The 27223-nt window shown below is 36.8% G+C and overlaps 1 protein-coding gene across 7 annotated transcripts in view; it reads right to left on the minus strand.

The window, feature by feature from the left end:
* GULP1 (GULP PTB domain containing engulfment adaptor 1) overlaps positions 1-27223 on the minus strand; it is a 175148-nt gene that overhangs the window by 34388 nt on the left and 113537 nt on the right. For all 7 annotated transcript variants that reach the window (XM_086751405.1, XM_086751408.1, XM_086751409.1 and 4 more), the window contains 2 exons: positions 10659-10730; positions 1405-1503 (listed from right to left, as the gene is read on the minus strand). In XM_086751405.1, coding sequence (XP_086607531.1) covers positions 1405-1503; positions 10659-10730 — 171 coding nt within the window. The remainder of the gene's footprint in view (positions 1-1404; positions 1504-10658; positions 10731-27223) is intronic.

Here is a 27223-nt window from a genome sequence, read left to right on the forward strand (position 1 = left end):
GAATTTAAGTAATTTCCCAAAGCATCTATAAATTGTGTAAAAAGAAGGATTTAAATTTACATCTACATGTACATGTAGCTTTAAGAAACAAAGTGGCGGAGATAAATAGACTACTCATAGTTGATTACCATTGTAATAACAACATCGCTAAGAGATTAGAATGTTCCTGCTCCCCCAGGAACTTCCGTCCCACAGCTTTCTGTTAATCTCGGCAGGAAGAGTTAGGAAGACTAACATATTTTGGCATTTAGAACTGTTATTTCAAAACAGTTTTTGCCAGGATATGAGGTTTAGTACCCCTGTCTGCCCTATGATGTCAGGAAGATGCAAAAACTGCACTTAAAGTTGACATGGATATTTCTTGCCCCTCTGCTCATAAACTGTGGAACTGTGGCTGTATCAAGAGTTTGAGGTGAAAATGTAGATCCAGCCTTGAACAAAAGCTACGTTTCTCAACAGGCAGTACCACTGTCTGAATGGTAGTAATTACTCCAAAATTAAGAAGCATTAACAAACAGTTCATTCAAATCCAACATTCAACAGATGTATAAAAGATTTAAGAGCACTCAGATGTTAAAAACTGCTGACTATTGAATAAATGCTTTTTAGCTTGATTATATTTCTCTCATTATTCCTCTTTGAAGTCTGTGAAGAGGATGTTTTGCTTACTATATAACCCCTTCCAAAATACCAGATTAAAAAAAAAAAAAAAAAAAGAGAGAGAACAGAAAACCCATCCACGGGATGCCTCAATGGACTAAACTGCTAAAAAGGCAGGAACCGTCGTGCTGTGCCAGATGAAAAGCCTACAATAGTGCTTATGGCCTGCTACATTAAGTTTACAGGGAAATGGGTGACACTTCAGAAACATAAGCGTTCTAGGGAGGCAGAATACAATAAAAAAAAATTAAAACACATGAAAAGGAGGGGAAAAAAAAAAAAAAAAAAAAAAAAAAGGAGAGTTGCAATTCCAAAGCAGAAGCATGAAGAATGAGCCACTGCAAACTGTCTCCTCATTCACCTGCAACCACCTACATGTGGGACCTACAAAATGGTGATCCTTTGGAAAAGTGCTTATCATATGTGGTGTTAATATTTATTTACCACAGTGTTTTCATCTTCCTCAGAGTTTAAAAGTTCTGATATGAAAGGATTAAAAATAAATAAATAAATAAATAAAAAATCCCATATTAGCTACAGTGTGTATTTTGGAGCATTATGTACCTTCCTGGGAAGATGTTACCCATGTGTTGGAACAAGAAATGGTATCGTAGAGGACTTTTTCATTCAACAAAATGGCTTTCATTATAATACTTTTTAAAAATATAAAAAATAAACCTATTAAAAACAGTTAAAACAATATTTAATTACTAGTTTACCACCAAAAACATATAAGTCTCTTACCTTTGTTTTTGGATCTAGAATTTTTACACCATAGATTGAGATTTGTAATTCAACTTTGGGTGTCTTCTGGCCTTCAGATTTCTTGATATGTCTTGCAAACTATAAGATGAAAAATATAACAGCAATCACATTAATAGTAAGGTGGTGGGTTTTTTTCTAAATTACTTCTTATTTCCTCTTAACTCCTCTGCCTGAAGTTACTTCCTTCATTCTTCAAAAAGCTCTTATAAACAACGCAAATCGTTCCCAAAGTCACAGTTCGGCACAGAACAGCATTTCTGACCGCACACTATACAATATTCCTACTATTCAAGAAAAAATACTTTAAAATTACTTCGCTGGTTCTCTTGAAACTTTTGTCTGCTCTTTATGTACTTATTTTAAGCTTTTGCATGAGATTTCTAGAACAGTAGAAACATGAATGCTTCCAGACAGTTTGTCAACTGCTTGGTGGCTGGGCAATGAACATGCTATGTTTTCCATATCCCACTATTTCTACACTCCTGTACACGTGCATGGAGGGTACTTCCCATATGTTTCCCCAAGGAAATCAGTTCTATTTAAGTGACAGTTGAGGGTTTGGGTTTTTGTTCTGTGCCTAATTCCTATGCCAACTAGTACTTGGGAAATCTTTTATGAACTAAACTGCTCTACATAGTACGATTGCCTCCATCTACTTTATTTCATTTTACTTGTAGGCAGCTCTGCTCATGGCAAATTATTAACTACTTCTAAGAACCAACCTAAAAGCACATAATTAACCTGGTTTTTTCCTTCTTCCCAATTGCATTCCTCATTTTGAAAGTACACTTATGGAACATTTTAGTAAGCAAACATTAATTTAAAATTAATCCTATTAACTTCATGCAGTAACCAATTCAGACAGCGTACTACTGATTAATACATCACATTAGCTGATAAGTATCACATGCTTCACAAGTTAGTTAAAAACAAAAACAAACAATACACCCACAGAAACCACTCTGTGCCATTCTCAAAATCAACTCTTAAATCTAAATGCTCATTTTACTTTGCAACAGCTAGGATCACTACAGTCATTGACCAAATATTTCATGAAGGTTTGTACATGATGACGTACCACTGAAAACCAAACCAGTCAAAAGTAAAGCAAATCTAACATAACTTCTAGTTCTGCCTCTCTTCAGTATCATGTATCCAGCCCTTGCAATACACACATCCTTATTCTGTCCTCCTATTTATCTTCAAGCCCATTTCTCACATATTTAGAGTATACTCTTAACAGTTTAATGACTATCCCCATCCTTTTATTCTAAGTCATTACATACACATCTTTTTATCTAAAAAAAAAAAAAATTATAAAAAGAAAATTTAAAAAACCTAATCACTGGGTAACAGGCATTTTGTCCAACAATATTTCTTTACTGTCTAGGAAATTCAAATTTGCCACAGGAAAATATTTTTTCTTATATAAAAATTACTAATTAAAAACCCTCAAATACCTCACTTCAGTTTTCTACTGCTACTTTAACCTGTTTGATTCTTAATTCTCTGCTTTAAAAAAAAAAAATAGAAAAATGATAGGCCAAGCAATGTCTTATTAGCACAGATTTTTTTTTTTCTCCAAGATGAATATAAAACTTACATTGTCTTTCAGATAATTTTCATACATTTACTCAATACCCCCACTCCACCAGCTTTCTTTTCTGAGTTCTAATTTAATTATGTCCTCTTGTTGGATAAAACTTGGAGGACATATGTGGTGAGCTTGGCTCACTTTGCTATGCATTAAATGGAATGACCACAAAACCCACAAATCACTTGGACAGTTTGGGCATCTCAATTTCCAATGTACTTCACAGTGCACAGAAACAGAGCTATGCAGCAGATAATCCTGAGGCACTTCCACTGGAAACAGCCTTGAACTTGAGTGAACCCCGGCTTTTTGTAAACATCCCTTTATGAACAAGATGTGCAGAAGTACTTCTGTGCAGTAATGAAGAGGAGGCATAAATAATAGTTGATTTTACTGAGTTAAAGCCATAGTGTACATTCAGAATAATGACGAAATGCTTGGTTTTTCAACTGTAATAATCTCAGAGTCCTGAACAACAGCTACAACATGAAAACTTCTTCAAGTAAGTAGATCTGTATAACTTGCATGAGTTTTAGGACAGCTGGCCAAAGCTCGCTCCAAGTAGTCAAGAAGTCTTACAACACTGAAGAAGTTCCAGAAGATAGTTCTGTGCCAATATTAAAAAAAAGGGTAAAGAAAATTACCCTACCACGTCTCCATGCTCAAAAGGCAGAAATCAAGAATGAGGGAATTCAAATGAGATTAAATTAATGATGATCAATATGGATTTGACAAAAAAAAAAAAAGCAGCTTGTCAAAAAAGACAAAGCATTTGACTGGGTTTTGCATGCCATTCTATTTAGGAAATGAAGCAATACAAAGAAAGTATTAGTTAAGTTAGTTACATTAGTCTCCAGATGCAGTTATAAACAGGAAATTGTCATTGGGAAGATATGTTTCTAATGTATTCCAGCAGGGTTTATTTCTAAAGCATAATGTTATTGAACAATGACCAGGAGGAAAATAATTACTGATAAAAACTGCAGGCAGAAAAAAAAAATAAGAGGAAAAAATGGGGAGAAAAGTAACTACTAATCTGAAAACCAAAGTCATTACAGAGGAAACCTGCAGATCATGAAGGCTGATGGAGAGGCAAATAACACGGAGAATATCTCACCAACCAGAACACTGCAGATTATCTGTGTGCAAACAAATCACCTCTGTTGCAATACCAACTTCACAAATCATATATATGGGAACAACCTTTATTTCTTAGGATACTACCCTGTGAAGATGGAATTAAAGTCTTAATATCATGGCAGGCTTTCAGCTAACTGTGGACCTTCTCATGAAACTACAACTGGGAAGATTAATGCAACCCTTGGATATTTCAAAAAGATTCTTAAGAAGACAACAACGGCTGCACCGCATCAGCTGCTTGTGAGAAACTATGCAAATTTCATGTTCTGAGGTTTTCAAATGCAGAAGGATGTTGACAAAACTGAGAAAGATCACAGGCTTTCTGCAAAAGTTAGCAGAGGACTGGAAATCCACTTTATAAGAAACTCCACTAAATCAAAACCAAGCTCATGGTTAAAGAAAAACAGAAAAACTCTTCAATACAGACATCCAGAGAGACAAACAAGCTTTTTAATAAAAGGTTTACTGAGATACAGTGATTGAAAAGTACCTGTAGATAAATTCAGAGAATTTGGTGCAGTTATGTTCTTAAAGCTTTTCCTGCCCACTCCCTGTTCTGTGTAATATCAGATAACATGCAGATACTGATCAGCAATTTCTTTTCTTTCTGACCTTCTCTAAAAAGCCCAGTTCAGCCACCTCGCAAAACTTGAGCAGGGTTTTAACAGCAGATCCTGACACTTAGTCAGGTATCCGCCAATTGCTTTTTTCTTCTATTTTTTTCTACTCATTCCTCCTACCTAAAGAGGACTCCGAGAACCTCTGGACAGGGGATATTTTCAAACACAATTTTCTCCTTACAGATCTGAAAGAAAGTAATATTTGTCGCTCACACAGAAATAAGATTATTTAAGAGGGTAAAAATCTGTAGCCTCCCATTGGCATCAAGATGGACAATCATACAAAATTATAATGAATCACAGCATGGCTTGGGAAGAGATACGATGGGCCAAATTCTTAAGCTGTTACTTTATGCATATATTGTTCTCAGGAAAGACACCCAGATTTGGCCCAATAATCTGAGCAGCTCAGTGGGATGGGCTAGCTTTTATTTAACTGCTTTGGAATTAACATCGTATTTTTCTTGAATCTTTTAGAGAAATTGACAGACACAAATAAATCTAATTTTCTAAGCCTTAATTTAGCTTTCAAAATAAAAAAAGAAAAAAAACTTCTATTTATCTTGTATTTTATTACAGTAGCAAGGAAAATTGCATACTTTGAGAGTCTTTTTATAATTCCATCTGAAATGCTTACGCATCAAGTCTTAGCAAATCACAGTCAGAGGATTAGGATTAATCAGCAGAAATAACATGAGAAAAAAAAAAAAAAACCAACCATGTTTTAAAAACATCCAGGAGCTTTAGTGAAAGAAATAGTTGTTAAAACAAACACCATCAAAATCAATTTAAGCTATGCAAATCAAAACTATGTCCTTTTTTAATACCTACATCTCACTGCATAATTTAAGAGTTTATTAAAAAACCTCGGAACATCAAAAGGTAGACATTTCTGTCTTTTGAGTGATCTTCAGCCCAGGGAATAGAGGTTCAACTCCTTCATTTAATGCAGGCTTCCAGTGAGACATCAGACATAGCATTTCATCTGGACACCTTAAAAGATGTCTGTTTGAGGGCAATAGAGTTGTCTAAGCTGAGATAGAGCTTTACACCTGGCTTTGAGAAAATGTTTTTCCTCTTTTTTCATAACAACATTCATTATAAGGAAAGACGCCTGAAAAAGAAAAAAACACAGGTCCTGTTTCTTTTGCAGTGACTACATATCACCTTTTTGGTCATATTATGGTCCAAATCCTCATGTATGTTTTACGTGGCTATAATGAAATTATGACCACTGAAAAATAGCTGTCAAGAAGAGGAAAAGGCCACAGGTATGCAAAATTGAATCAATAATCAGCTGGGTAGGGAAAAAGCTGTTTCAGAAATCCACTTCTATGGAATACGTTGTACTTCAATTTCCAAACACACTGGACAGAGAAGGCAGCTATTGATTGATTAACCACAGTGCAGAAGACAGTACAGTCTTTTTTCCATCTCTTAATCCCTGAAGTGTTTTTTGTTTTGTTTTGTTTTTTAGATTTTTGTTAATGTTGTTTTGTTTGATGGTGTGGGGTTTTGTTGGTTTTTTGGTGGTGTTTTTTTGGTTGGGTTTTTGGTTTGGTTTGGGTGGGTTTTTTTTTTTTGTTTCACTTTGGGTTGTTTTGGGGTTTTTTTTGGTTTTTTGGGGTTTTTTTTTTTTTTTTCAAGAGATAGAGGGTAAACAGGTACTCTGTTCTTCAGCTCTTCTCATCTGATCTGCTTTGCTCTTCAGGCTGTCCCTGTGTGGTCCCAAACCACACATTCTTTTTTCTCCAGTACTTCAAAGAGAAGTCATGGCTATAGGGCTTGACTGGAAACCTCTTTATCCCAATACTAAAAGATTTTCTGTACTCCACCCTCCTCTGTCCTTTCAACAACAAATGAAACCCAGCTTTAGCACTACAGGGAGCTCAGAACAACATCCACTGATGGTCCATTAACAGCAGAAGCAGCACAGTATCACACAGCACATGCGGAGGCGTGTGAAAGAGCACTCTTCACTTTGTGTCTCCTCATGGGTCAAGGAGTTGATAAAGGATATTTCAGGTGCCTTTAAGTGATTAATTCTATTTACTTATTTTTATCTTGGGTTATCTCCAATCCACTTATAGAAGGAAAAGAGGAGGAGAAAAGGAGATTGAGTTGGAAGTTGGGTAACAGAATAGCTTTAAGTTTGGTCTTCACATAAACATGTCTTTGAAGGCTGTAAAAGGAACAGCCCAAAACTCAGGTGTTTATTTCTGGTTTCTCCCTAACATCCCTCCACAGCGTTTTCTTACTAGTGGTCTGGTTACACCCTTTCCATCTGTTATGCTGATCTTTCACCTGTTCTCACCTCTGGCAACCCTTCAAGCACTTTTTGGTAAGGACCAAACTCAGTTCTACAGCCTGATTTAGAAGTTATATCCTTCAATAATCAATGAAAGTAGTCACGTCACTTTATAAAATAAAGTATAATTTGACAACATTTACACATTTGAATAATGGAGGCATGTTCTGACACAATATCTTGGTACCATTTTCCTTATTTTTCTTTTAACTATAAAAATGGAAGGAAAACATTGTTTGTAATAAACTACAACAACAGTTCACCTTATCCTCGAAATACAGATACACATTTTAAAACATTATGGCTCGACTTTCTTCCTTCTCTTGCAGTACAGCTCCAAGAAATTTGAAAACGTAAGGGGAAATCCCAACTAGACAAAACCACTGGACAAACCTCTAGAAAAATTAGAGATGCTTGAAAAAAACATGTACATTGAAATTGCAACTGACTCAACAAAACTAGCTAGTGTTTAGAAAATGTAACCGTAATATTTGGGATAAAGCAAGTACAATGAAGAAACACGTCCCCCCCAAGTGACTGTATTTTACTGCAGAACATCAGCTCCACCTGCTGGTAACCGTAAGTTCATGAGATGGCGTGCTACAATTTTGCACAAACCTATGTTTGGCAAGAGAAGAAAGAGTCTTTGTGCCATATGAGTTAAGAGCTTTTGATTTAAAGAAATAGAGCTGTATATCAAATGTCTATTCTGACACAGTTTGATGACATGATAGCTTAAGAAAAAACAGTCTACAGCGACAGTATTTCATAGTCTATGTGTCACTGTAAGCTTATGTCTTCAAAACACTATTAGTGTGACGCACACCAGTTGCAAAAACAGCTCCAAATATTAAGTCAGCTGTTTTTCTGCTAGCTATTAATTGTCATTAAAAACAAATTATGATTAACAACACTGTGATTAAAACCAAATCCTTATAATAAATATATATACCAGCACAAGCTACACATCTTTTAAAAAACCCACCTTTGCAAAAAAAACCACTATATATGTTTTCTTTCAATATAATTCATTAGTTTTCAAGCTGTTTTCATTGGTTTAAAAAATTTAATTAACATTTTCTAAAAACATGCCAGAGACTTGTGGTTAATAATAAAATCCAGTACCTCTATGATTCTCTTGAAGAATTCAGATACAGAACACAAAGCAGTGTTTAAATGAGTATACAATTAATTGAGAACTGTTTCAAACATAAAACCTCTTTATTGCTCTCTGAATTCCGTTCCAAGATTTTTCAAGTGTTTCCAAAAGTTGTCTTTAATTACTTCTTGAGTTTTCTAATGAACTTGTGATTACATAAGGTTCTATGTAATACTTGACATCTAAGCTCCAAGCAAGCTCCTAAGCTTGAAGAAATAGTGTACTTCTGGTAGCAACAATTCAGACACATATCTCCAAGGCGGTTTATTTAGGGAACGCATGTAAAAAGTTCAAATAGATATCTATATACTCCAATGACACCACAAGGATCTATTAGTGCGAGACAGACAATTTTCTTTTTTCCCCCAAGAAAAGAAATATTCTGGCTCTTCCTACACTTAAGATAAGTTAATTGAAATCCTTTTTGGACCTGCTTTCACACCACACAGTCCAACCCACCAAAAGCCTCCAGAGATCAGTGAGAGCCCAGGTCAACCTGGAGCTCCACCAGTGAGAGAGAAACACTTAACAGCTGCTTTTCTTAGGAAGAATCTGATAAAATATCATTAAAATAGAATCAAAACTTCTCCAAAGCAGGATATTATCTTGACAGAATTTTGCACAGAATTAACTTTGCTCAGGGTAATGCAATTGTATAAATACAAAACATCTAACACAACAGGCTTCACTGCAGTATTATCCGTTAAGTGTGCGAGGTGCACACAACCCCATACATTTTGTCTCCCTGGGTACCATGCTGCAATAGTTAAAAAAGGGTCACACTTACGTTAGCCTAAAACACTTGAAAACAACTAAGCAATAACATCTCTGACTAACTAGCAGAGTAAATCTTTCTGGCATAGAACATTCCAAGAACTGATTAAGCGAATCTTTAAAGCAGCTGTACTGTTTTTGTAGAGCAAAAATAACGGTGAAGTTCTTCTGTTTCAATACCTTAACAGAACTACTAATTTATCTTGTAAAGACACCTTTTTGAAGGGAAACCTCAATCTTTAAAGCAGAGCTACATGAATTGCATTTCATGTGTTCTTTCTTCCTATTTTCATTATAGCAATAACACAGAACCACATTTTTCAATATTGAATCCCAACATTTTCTGTTCATTTCAGAGGGACTCCTGTTTAAATGAACACTGAAAACTCTACAAAAAGTTAACCAAGGGACAACAGTATGCAAAACATTTTTTACATCTAAATAAACTAATGCTCCAATAGCTCTAAGCAGCTAAGCACGAAACAGTGCAATACCCCTGCAACGTGAGTTAGCGGATGAACAAATCAGCATTCCCTACCACAACTCATAGCATCTGAAAAGCTTTAAGCATATTAGCTGTCACCCAAACAGGCAAGTCAAAGTCATGTTATCCGTTAGCAACCCTGAACAAGCCACTTCACTAGGATACTTCCTAACTGTCTACTGAGTCCCTCAGTACCCAAGAAGATATAACCAAGAAGAAATTGCGAATGTCCGACTTTCTCAGCTTCCTGGCAGTGTGCACCAGCACAAAGATGGTGTTTCTGGGCACAGACCTTTCCCAACAAAACATGAAGACCTAGAAGACAAGGTAGTAATGCCACTTGTCATAAACAGTTTTATATTGCTTTGTAAATCCTCTTCTCTCACTGCAGCTCTATTTCCAGAGGTATCACAGCTGGAGGGTGAACGACACTCACGTCAGTGTCATAAAATCTTCACCTCCAGTCTAACAGCTTACATAGATTAAACACATGAGCTTTAGGTGTCACATCCTTCACCTCCAGTCTAACAGCTTACATCGATCAAACACGTGAGCTTCAGTCAGGGACAGCCAATACCTATGGAGCTACCACAGACCATTTACGGTGCAGTTTGACATTCTTACTCCTGTTCTCTGGCACCAACAGCTTAAATGGGTGGGTACTCCATGTCATGCAACAAGAGGTAACTCACCTAACTGGGGCTCACAGGAAGCACCGCACAGCCCAGTGAAATGCAGGACAGGTATTACTGAAGTCACTAGTTATTTGGTCAAAGAAGAGTTAATTTCTTTAAATTCTCTGACAACGTGTTCAGAGTGCCATAATTAGAGGCATTCAATAGCCATAAAGCGAGGATGGCAGCTAAAACAGACCGTTGCTAACTAATTTGGGATGAATGAAACCCTGAAGTTTCCAAAGAACAAACATTCCACTTGAAGGTACATAATCTAGGAGACAACTTAAACAGATGTACAATAGAGCACCTGATAATATGAACTCAGCAGGGAACTGTCCGCACCCCAGTGAAGAGATTGGTACATGCAACTGCTACTAGAACCCACTAATTTCCCTAGAAACACTTAAAAAGCATCTTATCTGTGAAGGCAGGTTAAGAATACATTCCATTTCTATTTCATTATAAATGCTTTCTTACCTTTAACTTTCTCACAGCATCTCTTACAACTTCTGTGCCTTTGGGCTGCTCCACTTCCGTACTGCCAAGAAACTGAAAAGATTGTCATTTGTGAGAAATAAGTTACATGTTAAAAGGCCTAACTGACTCCAGTAATGGTATTTTCCAATTATTTCCAATTAGCATTTTGGAAAGACAATCATTTCAATAGTTGATAAATAAGAAATCTTCATACAGCTATTTCTAACCAAGAGAATAATGAGAATGAAATTCTAATGAGACAAACATAAGTTATCAAAAACAGGTTTTAAAAACCATTTTATTTATCTTGGTCCTATATAAGTCTGTAAATTAGAGGTTAAGTGCCTTTTTCATCTAGGAAATTTTTATTTTAGTCACATCTTCTCTTCTGTAAAGTATTGAAACTATGCAAAAGTATATTCATTTAAAATACTTCCCACGAATCAACATGAGCCAATGACTTGGACTATGTTACTAAAACTTTCATATAGCGGTGCAAGAAAAATTAAAAAAGGTCTGATTCTGCTCCGAGAGCTGCTTGGTACTTCATAGATTTAAAGAACGCAAGCTCCAATTTACATAAAAACAAGGCTCATGTTCAAAGAATCTCTACTAGAGGCCATATTTTTACCAAGATTTTAACAAAAAACAAACCTACACCTGTTAATACATGAAGCATGATACTTCAAAGGGACCTTACAATTTCTTTATCTGTACACTGAAATGCCTTTACGGTCTTCTGTACAGTTTTGCTTGCTTTCTACTACACTGTTAGGAAAGGTGTGATAATCCTGCCCAAACTGCATTTGTGTAACAATTAATTATGAATTGCCTGCCCGATTTTCACATAGAGGTACAGCTGATTCAGTCACACCACATACCTGCATATGCCAAAATAACACTAGCAAGAAAGAATACACCTCCTTTTTTTTTCTCTTAAGTATCCAATTTTCTGTACAACATGATGTATATAGGTATATATAATTTGTAAATCTCAGCAATTTCCGAGCTTACATTTGCCAAGCTACAGACGCTTTCAACATCGCAACTCTAAAGTTTCTAATTTTATTAAAATTTTGAAATAGTTCATGTGCTCAAGCTGTACACCTGTAACTTGCAGCTCTACCAATAATTAAGTCTCATTAGAAATTTGCTACTGACTCTGAAATATGATGTGTCATCTTGAATACAACAGTGCGTACATCAAAACCCCGGGAACACCTGCTGTCAATACTCTCTACTATAACAATTCTCCATCCAGGAGACCAATGTTTTGTAACAACAAAGCAGAAACCTCTATTATTGATTTGTTGTCTTTCATGCAACATCTCCAATGACTTTAAATAGAGGGGGTGCTCTTCCCTGGAGAAGTGAGAGTTGCAGAAAATGCATAAAGATTCTTGGACATTATGGATATTACACGTGACAGAAAGGGAAAGGTGAGTGAATAAATATAAAAAGAAAAGGTAACCACAAGCTTAAATGGACAAGAAAGTGGATATGGTCAGGTGAGAATCTAAAAGGATTGTGTACAGATATCTGTACACAAGCGTATTTAGACACCACACACTTGGCACAAGACAAGAGAAAGAAGTATAACTGCTATGAAGTTTGTAAGCAGGCCAGGGTACATTATACACAGTACAGGAACCTTGCAGAAACATAGAAAATAACAGCTGCAAGTGTGGATGAGGCTCAGCAAGAGAGAACACAGGTCACGGCTGCCCATGGTGAAGTGGAAGATGGCTGAGCGTACTTCATCCACACATGCTTCCTAATATTTGTGTAGTTTTGAAACTGGCAGCTCCAGAGGCATTATCAATGTAAGCAGTTTGGTGGTACTTGATATAGATTTAGGGCCAGGCCTTGGGTGGAATTGTGTCAAGTACACTTCCAGATACCCCGGGGTACGCCGCCTCGCCTGGAGCCAGCTCTCCAGAAGGGCACAAGGCTGCCCTACATTTCTTATTTGCTTACTTCCATCCAGATGACTGAGATCTGAGACAGCAAAAGACAGCTCAAAGGCAATAGAGTCATTTCCTCGCTTTTCTCTCAGCTATCTCCCTCTGAGTCAAAGTCCAAGAAAGATGAAGGTATGTTTGCTGTATTCAATAAATCCCTGCAGCAGACCAATCTTTCCATGAACAGTAACTTCCATACATACTGTATTCCTGGGGGCTTGTACCTCATGTTAATTCACATTTCTGCCTTAGAAAGTGTATGCAGCAAATGAAGCTTCTGCCACAGCAGGGGCATCTGTTAAATTTCACTGAATTTGTAAGCCCATAGTAAAGTTCCCCAAATCAGAAATTATAATTTCTGATCATGCAAACAAGAGAGTAGACGACATCTAAAAAGAAAGATTAACTGCTGACAGCACAGGTTTAAATGACTGGCAAATCCTGAAGAAACTTGTACTAACTGAGTTGGCTCAACAAATTACAGAAGACATTAACAACAAAGACCAGAAGTATATGGAAACATCATGAGCATTCTCTCAATACTTATGAAACATAACAACTAACCAGAATTCTACCAGTCATTTGCAATGGGCTTTCTTCCAGATGATCAGTTTTGACACTAAGCATCACTACTGAAATCTTTATTGCTCTCAGCAGTTTTGAACTCAATGTGGAATTACAGCTTATTCTTAATAAAATATTCAATGTAGGAAAAATACAGTAAGATGTCTTTAATCCATAAATACAAAGGAGATTTGTAGGGTAAGTGTTAATAGCAAAGTTAAGAGAACATGCATTGTTTGATATATATTTTTTTCTCTTAACTCCAGTTCTATTTTTTTAATTCAAGTAAGTTAAAATTTTATTCATAATTGCTTACACATTTCGTGCCTGACCTTCATAAGCTTTCCCATTTGATTCATTTGTTTGTTTATTTTTGGTAAGACAGTCATAAAGAGAAAAACAGTGATTAAGAGCAACTATTTTGAACATTGGTATTAATTAAACTGATCTATTTTCGGGCAAAATATTAAAAAAAAATCAAATCTAGACAATTTATTTTCTAATTAAAAGAATGACTGTGCAATACAGGTTTAACATATAGCTAACATATTAACTGGAGACTTTTATTGTTTGCTTTTTCATCTGCTCTGTACCTTTTCTGTATGATCTGCCCTATCACTGTATTTTGAGTAATATTAGGTACCAATTACTATGGCATTACTTGTAGTAGTTAAGCTAAGCAAGCACCTGGAGACTTTAGATGACAAGCTCAAAGTGATGAAGGCCTCTATGTTTCTATAATCCCTAACACACAATGGACACACTGCCACCTCTGGGACTTCTAAAGTAAATAACTAACAATTAATTTGCCATCCTCATGAAATGGGGAGATAGCCTCACACAAACACAGAGAACAAATATTTGTTATATCCGGAATTCAGTACAGCTGTGGCATGAACAGCATAAATATTCATCATGGAAGAGTTTCTGCAACAAAAATTTCAAAGCAAAATCAGTAGAGATGAAACTATCCTTTTCAAGATCAAGGTCCTTCAGAGAGCAATACTGATGCAGAATTCTAGATGGGAACTTTAAAAGTCAGCAGTAGCTTTGATCACTTCAGGTTCCCTCCTGCAGCTATGGCCCTTTTGCAGACTCAGCTGGCGAGGAACACCGTCACCATCATGAAATGTGACTGCTGCTGAGAGTCAAGCTAATACAACTCTTACACCTAATTGCAGAAAAGAGAAATGGAAAATAATGTGGCAGTTCCCCTTCACATCATTGAGCATTAATCCTATATGCAATTTAACAAATGCATTAAATTCTTAAGTGTTCCTTAACATCAAATACATAATACAGATGAAAAAAGTTACATTTGTTTACTGTCTTCAACAAGTAAGAGGGTTATTGCTGAAGTTGGTGTACTTCATGCATAATAAGCCAATAAAACCACAAATACTGTTAGGTATGCCGCTAGACTAATCTTTTTAAATATTTCTGTATTGTTAAGTCTAGTCCTAATGAGAAGTTAATCATAATTATACTGAGTTTCAGTTGGATACTTTAAGGAGTTGAAGGTGATGACATTTAATATTTTGTATAACATAAAGCAAGCAATGTTTTTCCCGTATAAATTACTACATATTTTTCAGTTTAGTCTGCCATTCTTCCAAACACATTCCCTACAAAACTGATGAAAGGTTATTTTTCTAATATATTACTTATTCCAATCTGACTTGCAGCTGTCTATAATCAGAAATAACTTTTATGAGGTCAATGATCTTATCAGTTAACTGTTCCTTTAAGGTATATTAAGGCTTGTTCTTCCCTCATTGGTGTTTGCCACTAAGAAAGTGAGCTGTTGACCAGCCATATACAAGACCAACACCTCGGATCAAACTGTTTATAATCTAATATTAGCAGACAACCAGATGTGCTGCGCCACATGCAAAGATTTGCAAGATAGCATCTGTTAGTTCGCCACAGCTGCACTATTTCATCTTATTAGAATCAACAGAAGTTTTATCATTGACAGTGACTGGGAGAATACTTCAGCACTGTAATGGCCCAGAGGGCTGTCTTACACAACAAACTAGTAAACAGACCCTTTGCGGAATCTCTCTTCCCTCAGAATGCAGTTAAAATGAAAGTTTTCCTATGCATGTAACTTGAGCAAGACATGTTCTGGTCCAATTCCACAGCAAAGTTATTAAAAATGCTTTTTAAGGTGTACTTTGGCTGGAGAAACTATTGAAATATAAGTCTTTTTTTCTACTTTTATTTTCCTGACTCAATTAAAAGTCAATTTAAAAGTAGGGAAACTTCAGGCATGCAGAATCCTTTACAGTTCTGACACACACTGCTGTTATCACAATAGTAGCTATCAGTAAAGCCAGGCCAATTGTTAAGATTAAGAGTTAACTTTTCTCCTTGCCATTATAAAGAGAGTCCCTGGAAATTCTTCCCCTGATCAGCTTGCATTTTGGCTCTCAACATTTTACATTTTCTTAAGTGCAAAGTATATCCAGACGCTTTTCTTCAAAACTTATGGGGAGAATACAAAAAAAAAAACCCACACACCCATCCACGCTTAGGAAAAGTTAGTTTTACAGAGTGGGAGGGGGAAGGAAAAAAAAAATTAAACCTAAATCTTGACTAACAGTTTTAAGTGCACTTTTGAATATTTAACAGACTTCCACTCTTCCAGTAGAGAGCAGTGTAGGACATTTTAATAATAAACCAACATCTGTTTTGTCTTGTCACCACATGTCAATCTTTAAAAACACCCAGTCTTTCTCAGTGCCAAATTTCTCTGAAATCCCTAAACATTAGAAGCTCTTTTATGCAGATTTTAATGCAATTATATGAAAAAGTACTTACCAAACTGAAACAAAAAGGAAAGGAAAAGAACAATGCAAAATTACTGGACACCTGCTGCCAAAATTGGACAAATTAGCTGCTTCTACAGCAGAAGTTGAAGGTTGATTTACTGATGAAAGGAAGAAAAATGTATCCACTTTCTGATAACATCAGAACACCAATATATAATATAAAACAAGAACGAAAGCTTTGAAGCTGTGCAGATATTAATGAACAAATGCCCAAGCTGTTAACCCCTTCCTAAGACATGAAGTTTTTGTCCCGCCTTGCATAGGTGAATCTTCTCCATCAATTAAACAGCAGAAGTATAATATAGACTATAAAATACACACCTGTTTTGGGTTCCTTCTCTTTCCACGCCCTACAGCCCATTTCCCCACCTGTAAACACTTCCTTGGTTTCTTACCAATACAAGTTATCATCAGAGTACACATTTGGATTTTCCCCTTTTGGGGAGCTGCACTTCTCTAGCAACACCTTAAGAACAACTGCCTCTCCCAGGCATCATCGCTGTCCAAATGAGAGCAGAAATCAAACTGACCCCAGGGGACTAAGAGAGAAAAGTGCCACAGACACCAGCACATTCCCTGAATATCCCTTGCTTGTCTGACGTGTAATGTTTGGCACAAAAGGTGACTGTTATACAGGAAAAAAAAAAATCGTACGCATCCTTCTGAGGGAGTGTTGAAGTACTGTTTGCAACAAAGGAAAGAATGTATTATTAACAATACAAAGAAAAAAATACACGTTTTTTAATGCAAGTAAAATATTACCAGGTATTTAATCCATCAGTAGCATTAAGCCAAATGTGTGTGAGAAAATACAGAGGTGAAAATATTTAGAGTAATTAAGATATATAAAAAAAAGAAAAAATATTTGATAAGCTACAGAAATGTAGGGAGAAGAGAGCATCGGAGAAAGGACCATAAAATAATTAGGTAATCATTAAGAAAAGAATCTTCCAGATGCAGTGATGTAAAAAACAATGTTATGCTTAATTTTAAGCAGCCTCTCAACAAGCCATGCTGGTTTAATTTGTACTTTCTTCTACTCTCTAGAAGTGTAGTAACTACGAACTCTTCACTATCAATTGTGTAAGCAATCATCTCAGTCTCTATATCTGGTGCTATGGCTGAATAATAAAGAACATGACTTGATAATTAAAGCATAACACGTCTTTGAACAGCTGATGGACACAGACAATGTAGACATTTCCTTGGAGCTGTGCACCTCACTAGGCTCTGGATGTGGTCTCTGCCAGGAACTCAAATGTCTGGAAGCAGGAATATCTAGAAATATTCTGGTAAAGATGCCTAAGAAATTGAGGATATATGGCAGTCCCAATCCAGCCTACACCTGTTTTATAATCCATGTTTACATTTGATGAAGAAACTGGAAACGTGGTCCAAGTAAGCTAAATCTAGCTCGGTGTAATTTTAAAGGCAAAAGAATGAGAAACATTACACCAGCTCAGATTCTTCCTCGAGTCCCACTGCATTTTAATCCACAGCCAGATGGGCAAAGCTAAAGGGCAAAGAAAAAAAGAGAATACAACAGGAGTATACACTTACATTAACATCATCAGTTTGTTTGTAAGCAGAACTTCAAGAGAATTCAGGACACCCTTTATAAATGATAAAAACTTAAACATTCTCCAGAGAGATCAGTGTAGTCACAACGCCAAGGGGGCTATCAACAAGGACGTATTTAAAACCAGATTGCAATACAGCTATCAAAGCTGTTCTCTGTATAAAGGTGTCTAATCCTAAAGGTAAAAATAATGTTACGAAATACAGTGAGTACCTCCACAAGGAAGATAAGAGCAGGCTGGAATACAGAAAGCAAGCTGAAAAGGTAAAAAGCTTATCTTGTCAAGACTGTCACTACAGAAAACACCAGTTGTATAAGAAAAAAACATTCAATATTTCTTCAGTTCATCAATCTACACAGCACTTCAGAAGAACATCTCAAGCTGCATCATGCCCTGAAGAGCTGTCAGGATGAATCCGAGGATTCTAAGGGAGCTGAGGTGGCGGCGGTGGGGTGCACCTTGTTCTCCCATCGCACACGCCCTTACCAGCTGCCTAACAGCTACCCAGAGCTTAGCCACGGGCTGAAAATAAACACAGCAGCATGTAAATTTACTTCCACCGCAAATAACTGGACAAGAAAAAAGTGGTTGTCTCCACTCTGCATACTTGTTAGCTGGAGTTAACAGTTCACTGCTGGTCTAAGCGAGCCCCGCATTCCCACCCAGTGTGGGCAGAGGCAGCAGCAGGAGGGCCACAGGAATATCCCTCAGGGATACTCCAGCTTGGAGCAAAACACCTGCAAGCTGGTGTTTTAGAAAAATTTTTTTTTATAATTTTTATAAAATTCTTTAGAAGCTTTTAATGCACAGGGAAAGGGCTAGAAAAGGAAGATTTTAACAGTTCACAAATGACTGGGATGCTAATTAGTAGTGTATCATACTGAAGGCCTGTATTTCTTTTAAGCCCAGGCGCACTTTTCACAGCTAATAAATAAACAAAAAAAAAATCAGAGATAATATTTGGCATGAAAGAAACAATGGCAGGGGAAGATAGTAGTGAGAATAAAATCACTGGAAAAGTCATTTCTTATCATCCATTCCCTGGTTGTGACTGGGACACACAGATTCTTTTGACAGCATTCCTTCTTCATGTGTGCTGCAATATTCATTAACCTTCACAGGCAAGAATGCTTTGCTTAGAGACTGGATAAAACAGAGTATAAAAAAACCCCCACAATTCCAAACTTTATCCTCTGGGTTTCAACTTAGACATACTCAGTGTTTCCAGTTTTGGCATTCACACATGAGAACGGAGGAACTAATTTATTTGGTTGGTTTTTTGGTGGTTTTTTTTTTTTTCTCCCGCCGGAAGCATCTGTCAGCTCCTTTACTGCAACAGGAAATATCTGTGGGTAACCCAAAGGCACCATCTTCAAGTCATTATAGCTCCTTCGCTTGAACACAGAAACTAGTAACACAGCAGAGATTCATCCAACATCAAACAATGGCATCAAATTACTATCTTCTGTTTCTCCGCTGCTATTCATCAACTCTGCAGAGCCTCCTGTAGTGTGTCATTGTTACTGCCTGGAAGTACCAGGATAACTAACAGGAGATAACTTGTCAAATGAGCATACAGTTGACTAATGTGATCTGGCTTAACCATAATCATGGTCTTTCCGAGTTGCTTCTGACTTGCCTATAAGAGACTAAGCCATCCAACTAAGATTGCTGCTCCTTGCCAGCTCCTGCAATCTTCTACCATTACTCTCACTTTAGTTTAAATTTTATTTAGTCTCTGACCTCCAAGAACTAAAAGAACTCCAAATTCACTGTTGAAACTTAAAATACAGTATCTCTTTATTTCCGCAGGAGTTATCATTATTGAGCCAACATTCAGGGAAAGCAATTATTCAAACAGATTATACTTCCGATAATGCAGGTGCACGGGGAAAGGTACCTGTACATTCACAAGAACCATTCTGTATCCAGACAGGAAAAGCAGAACTAATTACCAAACTTGGCACTGCCTTTAGAAAGGTATACGCCAAACATGAAGCGCCTCTGATAGTCACTCACTAGATGTATCATACTGCTTGAATGCCTCAATTTAGAAAATTCCTATTCCTTACTGGATTGTACACAGTAAAAAATACTTACTTTACCTTAACTGAAGGGAATCTACCTAAAAATAATTCACACTCGCTATTTTAAGCACTAAATTTTCAGCTTCAGAAGTGCATAATAGCAGAGTAGACAGGTTTTTCAGCTTTACAAGTCCATAATTAGACAGTAGACTTAGTTCTGCACCACAGGAATTGGATTCAACTCAAGCATTATTTCTTTATGGAAGTAGTAAAGTCAAACTAAGCCCTCAAATTTACTGAAATAGCATTTTTCACCAAGTCCTAGATATTTTCAAATATCTTAATATGAGAAAGTTGACATCTTGTTTGCATTTTTTTTTCATAAGCTAGATGCCAATGCAGTGACTTAATTTTTATTAACCATAAGACATAAGTCCAACAACTTCTATATTCCACTCAAATGTAATGAAGTGGGACAAACAGCTCTACATCTACAGACTCTTCTGCAAAGATGTCAAATATCCTGTTAGAAATTGTAGCACAGAGAAACCACCTTTGCTTTAATTCCCACTTAACATCCGCAGATGCTAGCTAGCAACACTGGCAAGTCTGAAGGGAACTTCACTGCAACACCACGTGAAAAAAATGTTTTCATTGTCACTACTTGTATAACCCCACTAGTCTACCCAAATTGAGGTTACAGCTCATTCCCACAAAGATCAAGGACGGACCCTCTCACACCCCCAAAAAGCCCCAGTCTAGTACAATGTTACAGCTAAAGGAACAGCAAGATCAAGATCCAAAGTGCTGGAATTCTCCCAAGAACTTTCTTAAGAGTTGTCACTGTAGCACCCTGCACAAGACATGCAGAACTGTTGTCCTAGTTTCTGGCTCTGTTTTGCCCTGCTGTATCAAGCCACTGGTTTTCATAATGCTGCTGTTCCTTTAACCGTACCACGTACTGGTTGGCTCCGTATTAGCATTCTGCAGGCTATCTCGCTTTGTTCACAAAATACAGCAAGTTAAAGCTTGAACGCAGTATTCGCAAGCTCCATCTGTCCTGCTGACTTTTTTCTTCCTGTTCCAACTATTCCGCCTCTCCAACAAAATTTCCCCAAGAACAACGAAAACTCATCTGAGATGATAAAACCCCAATGAAGAAACAAGCTACATTGTCAAGCACTCAATAGCAAAATCACTTCTCGTTCATAAAACTGGCAAAAACATTCTGCTTTACCAGTAAGATGAAGCTTTCTAAAATTCGGAGCATTTTGATTAACTCAGAAGTTCTTTAATGGAGAGAGGCAGCTGAATTAGGGGTGTACCTCTGAGCCACATGAGTAAACAGGCCACGGCGTGATTCAGAAAGTGGCTGGTCCTCCAAAGAGATATTTCTCAGATGACTTCATTGTTAGGCATGAATCTAAGTGCAGGCTTCAGATTCTTTCTTTCATAATAACATGTACAAGAACAGCCGGGAGTTTCCATGTGCTGTTTTCAAGGTGGGATTGTGCAATTCTGAGCGTCCAGCTTCCAATAACGTCTTCACACTGAAGCTGGACACAAAACCATGAGAGCCTTCCTCTGTTCAATGTAAATAGAATCTACAGGCTGTGAAAGAAATTGTGATGGATTTTTAAATATAGAGTACATATTAATAAAGACAAATGGAAAAGTATCGTAGTTACTCTTTTGTACTGGAAAACATTAATAACATCTTATAAAAGCAGAAATAAAATTCCACAGACATTTTCAATTTTGTAAATAAAATTTATTTTGTTCTCAGCTAATTTCTACCTCCTTTGTCCTTGACTAACACGACAATGCTGAACGTGTAGTATCACACTCTTTCGCCATGGCAACATGCAATGACATTATAAACACAAAACCAGGAATTCCCTGTGGGACAAAAACCAGAAGTTGTCACAGTCAGGAACAAAATTCTCATTAAATCACAAATGGCCTTACCACAGGAACAAATAATTGTCATCCATTACTCTCAGTTTTTAAAGCCCTTTTCCAGTTTAATGTGAAATATGAAATTGCCTATTTTAAGGACATTGCATCTCTTCTGAATCAGGACTTTTAATACTGTGAGCCTTACTGCACCACAGATTAGAATAAATGACTCCTGGTTTAATTCTTCATTCAGAAAAATACTTGGCTGTCAAACAGAGGACAAGCAGTGCACCAGAAAATAGTTATTCTGGAAAAAGAATCATGAATGTGTGGAGCTACTGCTTCAGCTTTAGTAGCCTGGAAATTTAATACCACTTTCGGTAATTTTTTCATGCAACACAAATTTTGAACACAATTTCAACATTCTCTTTTACACTATCATTACCACAGAAGACCACCTGCTCTTTAAATTCCAGTATTTAACTACTTCAGCACACAGCAAATAATTTATACATACGTTCTATGAGGGAGATAACAGATACCACAGGACAGATATATGTGCTGAGGTGTATTAAAGGACAGGAACATGAAGTGTGAACTACCTCTGTTCTTTTTTTCGTTCTTGTTTTTTGTTTCCTAAACTGTAGAGTTCCTATACTGAGAACCACTACATTTGTAAAAAAAAGAATGAGCCTAACACGGTGGGAGGTGGAGGGAAAGGACAAGTAAATCAGCAAAGGTTCCAGGTGCTTTGATTATTTGAGCCCAAAATGGTAATAGCATTAAAAAAGCACATCTGGGAGTCAAGCTGAAAGAGAAAATGAAGAACAGAGGTTGGAGTGTATTGGAACACAAGACAGCTTAAGACTAAATAGGTGGCATTTAAACACAGAAGTTTGAGAGTATTCTCATCTACAACAGGTTCATGACCACAGTACAAGATAAGCTATTAAAGCATACAGAGGAATCACATTTAAGATTTTTATGGAACAACGTAAACAGACAGGAAATCTTTCTTTCGAAGTCTGGAAATGTTATCCTTAGCATAGCTCTGCCTCAGTATCCATGAATGTCCTGCATGCATAAAAGTCAAATCCTACTCTGAATCCCTCTCCTTCAATTCCATTACAGACTCTGGAAGCACGTACTACATCGACAACGAACCTTCACAAAAAAAAAAAAAAGCAGTTCTCACATTGCTTTAGCTGTACTGGATCTTTCACTTTTCCTATATGTAACTGGAATTATCTTCTCTGTTTATATTATCTCTTGTTAGTTTGTGTTTGGTTTTGTTGTTTTTTTTCAGAAGAGACTATTTTCTTCACATAATCTCACATGAAAGCCAGCTGTAAAACATACATGACCGCCGTAATTCAACACTTGGCCTTCAGGTACTTCAAGACTACCAATAACTGAGTTTTCCCAAAAGCTAGCCAGGATAAGAGTAATTTATTTTAAAATAACACTTGGAACAGAAAGAACTGTCTCTTTAAGCCACCATTCTGTAGGTATTTAAAACAAATTTGCAGAACACTACCTAAATATAGGAAATATTTTCCCTCTAAGCAACAGAAATTAGGAAACTGGATTTTTATGAAAGATTATTTTAGCAAACTGCAAAAATGTTTAATAGTGACTACTTCAATCTGACAACAGCAGATACAAAATGAAACCACTATTATCATGACCTTAAGATCCATCAGCAGGTGAGAGAGGCATCTCAGATGAACCGTTCTATAAGAACATAACTGAGTTGGAAAGTAATTTATAAATTATTTTACAATGGCAATTAATCCAATATGAATGTTGGCTGTTACTTCTTACTTCATAGAAAAAATATTACGCTTTTCAATAAAAGACCTATGTTCTGGTGCTAAAATCACAAAATTAATCTAGTCCAGATCACTATAGTGACAATTGCATTGCTAGGTGAACATAAATTAAGAAAAGAGTGTATTTCAAAATCCTTCACATAAGGATTTAGAGTCTTCTCTAGATAGCAACATGATCCTTTTTACTAAGAGAGTAAGGATTGAGAATACATTTAGTCTTGAGCTCAAAGCATCGAAGTAGAATTTAAAATTTGGGATCTGATTTGAGAAGAGAGATTTGGGACAGATTTGCAGAAAACCTCCAGTATTACCCTCAGTTCCCTATCTGTAAACTGAGGATAATAATTCACCCATTTCTTGTCTGCATTATAATTTAATGATTCAACTGAGAAGAAAGCTCATGAGAGTCAAGTCCAAGGTCTTCCGTTGCTTACTTATTCTGAACTTTGATCTATGACTATTTACACCAGGGTAGCACCTAGAGCCTCCATCTCATTATTCTAGAGGCTGTACAAACATCAAAAAGATAGCTCCTGGCTTCAAAGAATTATGATCTAATGAACTGTGATAAATTACACTAACCTCTCGGAAATGCACAGCACAATTTCAGTCAGCACCTCTGAGTGTTACTGATAAAAATCAATATAAAACATTGAACCCCATTCTTCCTTCCATACATCATTCTAACAGCAAATACTAATATAAGTAAAAAGCTAGAACTAGTATGAAATGAACAGAGTGCTCTCCAATTATAAAGATAAAAAGATGGCAAGCCCCTGAAATACATCACTAAAGGAATAAGGTTTCACTTGACCACATACCAAAGACCACTCATGCTGTCAGTTAAATATCTGTTAAGAAAAAAACTAAAACAATAAAACTCAACTCCCAAACCTGTACCTAGTTTTCAAGCTTTTAAAATAGATTTGAGCATTAAGTACGCACGTGCAATTTTGGTGAATGCTTTTTCATTTTGCAAATGGCTTTACTCACTCTCTCCCTTTTAGTGGTCAGTAACAATCTCTAGTGGAAATGCAAAATATTTTAATAAAGCTCTACAGAACTAGTTCATGCAAATATTTCTTTGCTATGTCCTAAACCAGAAATTATTAGTTCCTTCCAGTGAGTTACATCTAAAGTCGTCAGGTTCTAAGTTCAAAATACTTTTTCAGATAGGCCAAGGTTGGCTTTACACTTTCTGAATCACAGTCATCTGAAGGAGGCACTTCTGAGAGAAACACTCATAACAGTTCAGAGCCCACAACTGACTAGTGTACACTATTACTTTATTAAAATAAAGTCATCCACTGCAGTGGATGACTTGTCCAATGGTTTCCTGAGGCCGAATCAGCAGTATGTGTGAAATTTTTCTTTTCTGAATGGTGAACAGCCTGGCTGTTGGACAGATTCCTGTAGTCTTAGTTTTCTTGGTAAAATTGTATGTCCTTGTAAAACTTTCTGCTCAAAAAGTTGTGCTATTTTCTTATTTCCTTTGATTCAGTTCTATTGATTTTTTATACTGTATTTGGGGTGTTTTCCTAATTATTTTTGGTGAACAGTAGATATAAGAAAGCAGCAGTAGCTCCATAAACATAGCAAGGCTGAGCAAACAGAAACACTCAGCTTTGTTGACAACAAACATGGGAGATGAGAAGGAGTTAATTCAACTGTAAGCCTGATTCTAATTTAAAGCAAGAACAATCTATAAACCGCTGTGGGCCACCTAGCCCACCAGCACAATCATCCAGATGTTTGAACTCTACTGGCTATTAGTTCCAGTGTCAGACAGGCAACCCACTTGACAGCAGTCCAGAGGCTAAAAAGCCTGCGTAAAGAAACCTCACATTCTCACAGCTGACAGCTCACATAGAAATACAACTGTGCAAAAAGAATCCCCGGAGGGCATGCTAATGAGGCTAATTAGTAGTTTCAAACAGACTTAAGGAGAGGCAAGGGAATAAATATCAGCAACAGAGAAGGAACAGAAAGGGACATGGAGAGTTGTGCAAATCTTCTCTGACCCTAAGGTCTTTGGAAATTCCATCCTTGTTCTTTGCACACTTTTTTTTTTGTTTTGTTAATTCTGTTTAGACAAATTTCTGAATTTTGTTCAGTTTTATTGAACAGATGTTCATACCCCTCACTGCCTGTTAAGTCAAGCGGTGCCTGCTCTTCTTTGCCCAGTGCTGAGGAACTCACAATTCCGAGTATCTTTCACAGAACAGTCAAGATTTATACTCAAATACTAATTTACTCTTTTTCTGAAGAATAAGAAAATGACATTATAAACATTGTTACAAAACTTCTGATGATTTTGAGTCTTTTGTCTCAACAGTCTCATTGCTCAGCTCTATTGAGGCAGATACTGGGGACAGGCAGTGATGCATCTGTTGGAAAATTATTTTAAAACTATTAGTTAACACAATATCTTTAAAAATATGCTTTAGATGCTGTGTTCAATACTAAATGCCATACTATGAAGAACTGCTGTTGAAAGAGGGTTGCTATCACTACTATAGAAAAACTTCTACTTGCCTTTTCTCTATATTATACGTATACACAAATATATTCTTGTACTTTCAGAACTTGTTGAATTAACACTTCAACATACTGTCGTCCTACATTTCAGCAAACAGTTCTTCTACATCAAGACTACTGCAAAGAATAATAATTTATATATAAAAAAAAAAATCTAAAAAATGTACCTGCCACAGATGAACCCCAGGTACCATGTTATTAACCAGCGTACTCTGTCAATCATACCACCAACACAAGTCTTCCTAACTGCAGACCATGCCAGATAAATCGATACTGTGGAATCCCCCTCTGCAGATTTTCAAACTTACCCAAAACAATGCACATACCTAGGAGATGAAATCTTACAGTAAAAGGCTACAAAAAGCCGTGGGCCAGAACGTCGTTTAACATACATATGAAAACTATGTACCTCATAATCCAGAAGTCATATGAATTCCAGCAGTTTCATGTTGCAGCCCCTCTGCACCTCTGATCCCAAGATGAAACAGAGGAACAGCATCCCATTCTTAAAGTAAAACTAAACATAAGGCTTACAATGGCATCCAGGTCTGATTCCTTCCCATACCAAAAGAAAATTAGAAATCTAGCAACAAATTGTGCTCCGGAAACTTTAGAATCCCAGTTCCTAACACTAACCACAACCCTCTACAACAAAGAGACCAGCTCTGCAGTAAGCAGCAACATACAGCATCTTCCTGTACGGGCACACTAACAAGGCTAGCTCTTCAGGCCTGGAAGAATAAACTACGCCCTCATAATTTTACTGTTCCCCTTAAGCTGCATTCACACTCTGAAGCTTAAACTAAACCTAACTTGAATGTGAAAGATAGCTACACCAACTGCTATGGTGTCAGAAGCATCTTAGTAATACAGTAACTTCAACTTTCCTCCTAAAGCCATGGGGCATGCAGCAAACGGCGAGACTGCACAATGCCTGGCACCACGCAGGTACAAAAGGGAGGGTATGGAAGGTGGACATGGGGACAGGCTACTTTGGAGGAACATAGAAACATTTTCCAGGCATGGAGGGATGAACGTAGGAAGGCCAGATCTTAGCTGGAGTTGAAACCAGTGAGAGACATGAGAGGTAATGAGATGGTTAAGGCAAATGGACCATCACGTATAGCTAATGAACCTGCATCTGTTTAACCTGAGGAAATTGAGATCGGTGTATGTGTGCGCGCATGCATGTATGGTTAAGAGTCACAAGTCGCAGCAAAATAACTTACAACTAGAAATAAGAAAAAAAAATAATCCATTATTACAGTGATTAAGTACCAGAATAGGCTGCCCAGAGGCTATGAATCTCTGTCCTTGTAGGTATTTAAAC

The sequence above is a fragment of the Chlamydotis macqueenii genome, chromosome 6 (genome assembly GCF_036417535.1).
Source record: "Chlamydotis macqueenii isolate bChlMac1 chromosome 6, bChlMac1.mat, whole genome shotgun sequence".
NCBI classification, from domain to species: Eukaryota; Metazoa; Chordata; class Aves; order Otidiformes; family Otididae; genus Chlamydotis; species Chlamydotis macqueenii.